General features: G+C 39.5%; 1 protein-coding gene across 1 annotated transcript; it reads right to left on the bottom strand.

Annotated features, from left to right (window-relative positions):
• Positions 1-291: 291 nt before the first annotated feature.
• Positions 292-4,935, bottom strand: LOC109341859. Its single transcript, XM_019579831.1, has 4 exons — positions 3,516-4,935; positions 2,880-3,128; positions 1,799-2,432; positions 292-1,666 (listed from the first exon to the last, which is right to left on the bottom strand). Exons 1-4 carry the CDS (start codon positions 4,933-4,935, stop codon positions 292-294), a joined length of 3,678 nt encoding a protein of 1,225 aa, XP_019435376.1.
• Positions 4,936-6,118: the final 1,183 nt, after the last annotated feature.

A 6,118-nucleotide genomic window follows, 5' to 3' on the forward strand; every position in this document is an offset into this window, starting at 1 on the left:
GTGGGTGGCAACTTAATTCTTTGTGTTGGAATTAAAGTTGGACGGCACAATTAAGGCAAAAGGCTTCAATGTGGACGGCAACTTCCCCCTTGGATTTTGAATTCGGTCACCCTCCTTGAGTCCACTCTAGGCTTTAATTTTGGACGGTGCAATGAAGACCATATTGATTGCAAATCATAGAGTTCATTTATTCTGAAATTAAAGACAAACAAGACACATTAAATTCTAATGGAAAATGTTTTAGGACAACATAAATGTGTCCTAGCCATTTGAGTGCATGGCCGTGCCCTATTAAAAGGGTTGGGGGTTATTTGCCCCATGCTGGCCCACATGTAAAGTGATGTAATGAAAAAGATGACTCCCTTGGTTTGAGCTTAGGGAAGTTCCTTTGATGTCTTGAATGAGTAGGCTAAGTGCATTGTTCACTTGTTTGGCTCTTGCCCTTGTCATGGGCCCACCTATATTCCTCAACTCATCCTTAGGTTCATTCGGGTTCACATCATCCCCTCCTTCTTGAAGAGATTTCGACCTCGAAATTAAGTCTCCATCACCTACATCAAAAAAAGTTAAGTCAGAGACATTAAAAGTAGCACTTATGTTACCATACTCACTTGGAAGTTCAAGCTTGTAGGCATTGTCATTGACTTTTTGTAGCACTCGAAATGGACCATCTCCTCTTGGAAGAAGTTTGGATTTCCTTTGTTCAGGAAACCTTTCCTTCCTCATATGTACCCAAACCCAATCTCCGGGTTCAAATAACACTTGTTTACGCCCCTTGTTGGCTTGTTTTGCATAGCTTGCGTTCTTTTTCTCAATTTGAATCTTGACTTGCTCATGTAATTGTTGAACATATTCTGCTTTGGCCCATCCATCCTTGTGCTTCAAAATAGATTCATTAGGAATAGGCAACAAATCAAGAGGTGTTAGTGGCTTAAAACCATAGACAATTTCAAAAGGAGAAAATTCAGTAGTGCTATGAGTTGCTCTATTGTATGCGAACTCAACATGAGGTAAACACTCCTCCCATGACCTTAAATTCTTTTTTATTATGGTCCTTAAGAGGGTGGAAAGAGTCCTATTCACTACTTCAGTTTGCCCATCCGTTTGGGGATGGCAAGTAGTTGAAAAGAGGAGCTTAGTGCCAAGCTTCCCCCACAGGGTCCTCCAGAAGTGACTAAGGAACTTGGCGTCCCTATCACTCACTATGCTTTGTGGTATTCCATGGAGTCTTACCACTTCCCTGAAAAATAAGTCAGCAACATGATTAGCATCATCAATCTTTCTACATGGAATAAAATGTGCCATTTTTGAAAATCTATCAACAACCACAAAGACTGAATCATTGCCTTTCTTTGTCTTGGGCAGCCCCAAAACAAAGTCCATGGATATATCCATCCAAGGTGAATCTGGGACGGTTAATGGGGTGTAAAGGCCATGTGGCATGATCCTTGACTTAGACTTTTTACATGTTATGCATTTTTCGCAAAAGTTTTGCACGTCTTGTTTCATACGTGGCCAATAAAAGTGTTCTTTCAACATGTCTAAAGTCTTTTGTACACCAAAGTGCCCCATAAGACCCCCCTCATGGGATTCCCTTACCAAAACATCCCTAATGGAGCTTTTAGGCACACACAATTGTTTTTCTTTGAATAAAAATTCATTGTGCCTAAAATATCCATTATGGGCCGAATGCACACAAGAAGCATAGATTTGTGAAAAGTCTTTATCATGCCCATATTGCTCCTTTATGCATTCTAGACCGAATAGTTTGGTCTCCAAAGTGGAAAGCAAAGTATGCCTCCTAGAAAGGGCATCGGCCACCACATTGGCCTTGCCTTTCTTGTGTTTCACCACATATGGGAATTGTTCCAAGAACTCTACCCATCTTGCATGTCTCTTGTTTAACTTACCTTGGCCCTTAAGATACTTAAGGGATTCGTGATCACTATGAATCACAAACTCCTTAGAGAGTAGGTAATGCTGCCAAGTTTGTAGTGCCCTTACCAAGGCATACAATTCCTTATCGTAGGTGGAGTAATTAAGGGCTGCCCCACTTAACTTCTCACTGAAATAAGAAATAGGATGACCTTCCTGCATTAACACAGCTCCAATTCCAATGTTAGAAGCATCACATTCTAACTCAAAAGATTTAGCAAAGTTTGGAAGCAATAAAACAGGTGCACTAGTAAGTTTGGCCTTAAGTTGGTTAAAGGCCTCTTCTTGTCTTTCACCCCAATGGAAAACAACATTCTTTTTAACAAGTTCATTTAGGGGTGAAGCCAAGGTGCTAAAATCTTTAACAAACCTCCTATAGAAGCTTGCTAATCCATGAAAACTCCTAACCTCAGTCACGGTTTTGGGAGTTGGCCAATCTTGAATGGCCTTAATCTTTTCTTGGTCCACATGGACCCCATTAGCATTAATTTTAAACCCAAGAAAAATCACATGATCCACACAAAAAGTACATTTTTCCATATTGGCATACAACTTTTCTTTTCTCAAAACAATCAAAACAGCCTTTAGATGTTCATGATGCTCATCTAAAGTTTTGGAGTAAATTAAGATATCATCAAAGTAAACCACCACAAATTTACCCAAAAATTCTCTTAAAACATGATTCATTAAACGCATGAAAGTGCTTGGGGCATTGGTTAGCCCAAATGGCATAACAAGCCACTCATATAAACCATAAGTAGTTTTAAAAGCTGTTTTCCATTCATCACCTTCTCGGATCCGAATTTGATGGTAGCCACTTTTTAAATCGATTTTTGAAAAAGTTGTGGCTCCATACAATTCATCCAACATATCATCTAGTCTAGGGATAGGATGTCTATACTTTACCGTTATGTTATTTACGGCTCTACAATCAGTGCACATCCTCCAAGTACCATCCTTTTTGGGTACCAATATGATTGGAACCGCACAAGGACTTAGGCTCTCTTGAACCCATCCCTTTTCCATCAATTCCTCAATTTGGTGTTGGATTTCTTTGGTCTCGGTTGGGTTACACCTATAGGCTGGCCTATTAGGCAAAGATGCACCCGGTATGAGATCAATTTGATGCTCAATACCCCTCAATGGTGGCAACCCGTGAGGTACTTCCTTTGGAAAGACATCACCAAATTCCTGCAAAAGATTTTCAACAAACATAGGCAAACTTCCTTCATTAGAAGGGTTAGAAGTTAGGCAAAACTCCCTACTAAAGAGTAGGTATAATGGTTGCTTTGAAATCAAAGCTTGCTTTATCTCTCCTTTTGTTGCCATATAACTCTCTTTTTTTGTCATCTCACTCTTTTTGCTTTTGCTTGTTTCTTTCTTTTCACTCATTTTGATTTTCTTTTCACTTGGCTTTTCACTCAAATTTTCTCTCTCCCTTTCTTTTCTCTCCAACTCAATCTTTTCTCTCAATTTTTTTTGATCCTCACTCACTTGCTTAGGAGACAAAGGTGATAGCACAACCTTGCGGTTTTGGTGCTCAAAAGAAAACTTGTTAGTTCGGCCATCATGTGTGGTTTTCTTGTCATATTGCCATGGACGGCCCAAGAGCAAATGGCTAGCATCCATGTCCACCACATCACACACAACCGAATCCATGTACTTCCCAATTGAAAAGCAAATTTCAGCTTGTTTATTAACAATCATTTCCCCAACTTCACTTAACCATTGCAAACGGTAAGGAGTGGGATGTGACTTAGTCACAAGATTAAGTTTTGACACCAATCTTGCACTAACCACATTAGCACAACTTCCACTATCAATAATTAGTGAACATAGCTTACCATCCACAATACATCTTGTGTGAAAGATGTTTTCTCTTTGACTTGCATCCTCCTCCTTGATTTGGCTTCCTAAGAGCCTCCTCACCATGAACAAGTCACCTTCGGGAATGGTAACACTTTCCTCCTCATGATCATCTTCCTCCTCATCACTAGAGTTCTCGGATTGAGACTCCACTTCCCCATTTCTTATGATCATAGTTCTCCTTGTAGGACATTGAGAAGCAATATGTCCAAGGCCTAAGCACTTGAAGCATTTTACATCTCGGCTCCTTTGATTAGAACCCATTGGTTGTTTGCCTTGGCTTGTGGCCACGGCTTCTTTGGTAGTTGATGCACTACCTTTGAATGATACTCCCTCCTTCTTGGTTCTATCCACCCATTTGGAACTTTGAAACTTTGAACTAGAACTTGAGGAAAATTTTGATTTTCTCCTCTTAAGTTGTTGCTCCACTTTCATGGCTTGTTGAACCAAGTCATCTAATTCAACATAGTGTTGAAGCTCAACAACATCTTGAATTTCTTGGTTTAGACCATGCAAGAACCTTGCCATTGTAGCCTCCCTATCCTCCTCAAAGTTGGACCTTAGCAAAGCTAATTCCATCTCTTTGAAATATTCATCCACACTCTTAGACCCTTGAGTGAGTCTTTGGAGTTTGTTGTGGATATCCCTTTGGTATGAACTAGGGACAAATCTCCTCCTCATTAACACTTTCATTTCCACCCAAGTGTTAATAGCCTCGGCTCCAGCCCTCCTTCTCTCCTTATTGAGTTGATCCCACCAAATCAAGGCATACTCCTTGAACTCAAGAGCAGCCACCTTTACCTTCTTACTCTCTTGGTAAGAACTACATTCAAACACTTGCTCCATCTTAAGTTCCCATTCTAAATAAGCCTCCGGGTCATTCTTCCCAATAAAGGTGGGAACCTTTATTTTAACTCCCTCAAGTCTTTCCTCCCTTCGTGCCCCTCTCCTTGCTCTCCTTCTTCCTCCTTCCTCCTCACTTGAATAACCATTTTCATGGTATCCAAACCTCCTATCATTTTCCATTCTCATTTGTTCCATTTCTCTTCTTAGAGTCTCAAATTGTGTTGTCATCCTAGCAAAAAGTGTTGCTGACCTAGGAGACATGATTGGGCTCCCACTTTCACTAGACATTTTCTCTCAACCTTACTTTGTGTTTCACTCAAGTATTTGGTAGAAGATGTAACTCTCAAACTCACTTGTGTTTCACTCACACTCACTTCTCCTCCACGGCTTCTTGAATGAACCAAGGCAGAATCACTTAATTGTGAAAGAAAAACACCCAACTTAACAAGAATTGTGACACGGTTTTGTGTATGAAATTTTGGACACTTTTTGGTTTTCGGTTTTGACACTTAACACTTTGTTTTTGGGACTTTTTGGTTTCGGTTTGGACACTAGAAACTTTGTTTTTGACACTTTGTGTTTGGTATTCGGTTTTGACACTTGACACTTTGTTTTTGGGACTTTTTGGTTTCGGTTTGGACACTAGAAACTTTGTTTTTGACACTTTGTGTTTGGTATTCGGTTTTGACACTTGACACTTTGTTTTTGGGACTTTTTGGTTTCGGTTTGGACACTTGAAACCTTGTTTTTGACACTTTGTGTTTGGTTTTCGGTTTTGACACTTGACTCTTTGTTTTTGAAACTTTTGGTTTCGGTTTTGGACTTGTTTTGACACTTTTTTTTGGTTTTTGTTTTGGAATGCAAGGAAGTAATAAAATGACTCACGGCTAGAAGAAAAATTTGACACTTTTGTATTTGGTTTTTGTTGTTTTTGAAATGAATGAAAGACAAAGTACACACGGTTACAAGAAGAAAACTTGATACACCAAGCAAGAACCTTAGCTCTGAATACCACTTGATGAGAACCTCTTCAGGAGATCCTTTTCTTCAACAATCTATCTTGTTTGGTGTCCTTGAACCCACGGTTTGAGTGGTTCTTTTGATGGTGAATGTTTAGGCCGAATGGAAATGTGTTGGATAAAAGAAGATGGTTAAGGTAGAAGGGTGATGGCGCCACAACAAAGATGTTGATAAGCCGGGTGCTATTCGCCACAAGAACGTGGTTCTTGATAAGAATTTGTAATCTTGGTTCAGCCAAGAAGTTAGGAGAAGACACTCTCACACAAAAAGGAATAACCTTGTATTTTCACACGAAATCAAACTTAACTTTCATTCAAACCGAAATGTTACAATTATAGGCTACTCATGGTGAGTAAATTAGGCCCAACCGAAATCCTAAACAAATTCAAATTACACATAAATGACATTTTGAATTTCCATGAAAAAGCCTTAATTCTAAGTCTTGGTTTCA

This window comes from Lupinus angustifolius, unplaced genomic scaffold, assembly GCF_001865875.1.
Source record: "Lupinus angustifolius cultivar Tanjil unplaced genomic scaffold, LupAngTanjil_v1.0 Scaffold_745, whole genome shotgun sequence".
Taxonomy (NCBI): domain Eukaryota; kingdom Viridiplantae; phylum Streptophyta; class Magnoliopsida; order Fabales; family Fabaceae; genus Lupinus; species Lupinus angustifolius.

Bases quoted from the DNA above. Each gene is read 5' to 3' on its own strand.
- LOC109341859 (XM_019579831.1), bottom strand. From the start codon at position 4,935: ATGTCTAGTGAAAGTGGGAGCCCAATCATGTCTCCTAGGTCAGCAACA. The intron at 3,129-3,515 runs AAACCACACATG...AAAATCTTTTGC, and splicing joins TCCATGGCAATATGACAAGA to AGGAATTTGGTGATGTCTTT. The intron at 1,667-1,798 runs GCATACTTTGCT...TGGATATTTTAG, and splicing joins GCCGATGCCCTTTCTAGGAG to GCACAATGAATTTTTATTCA.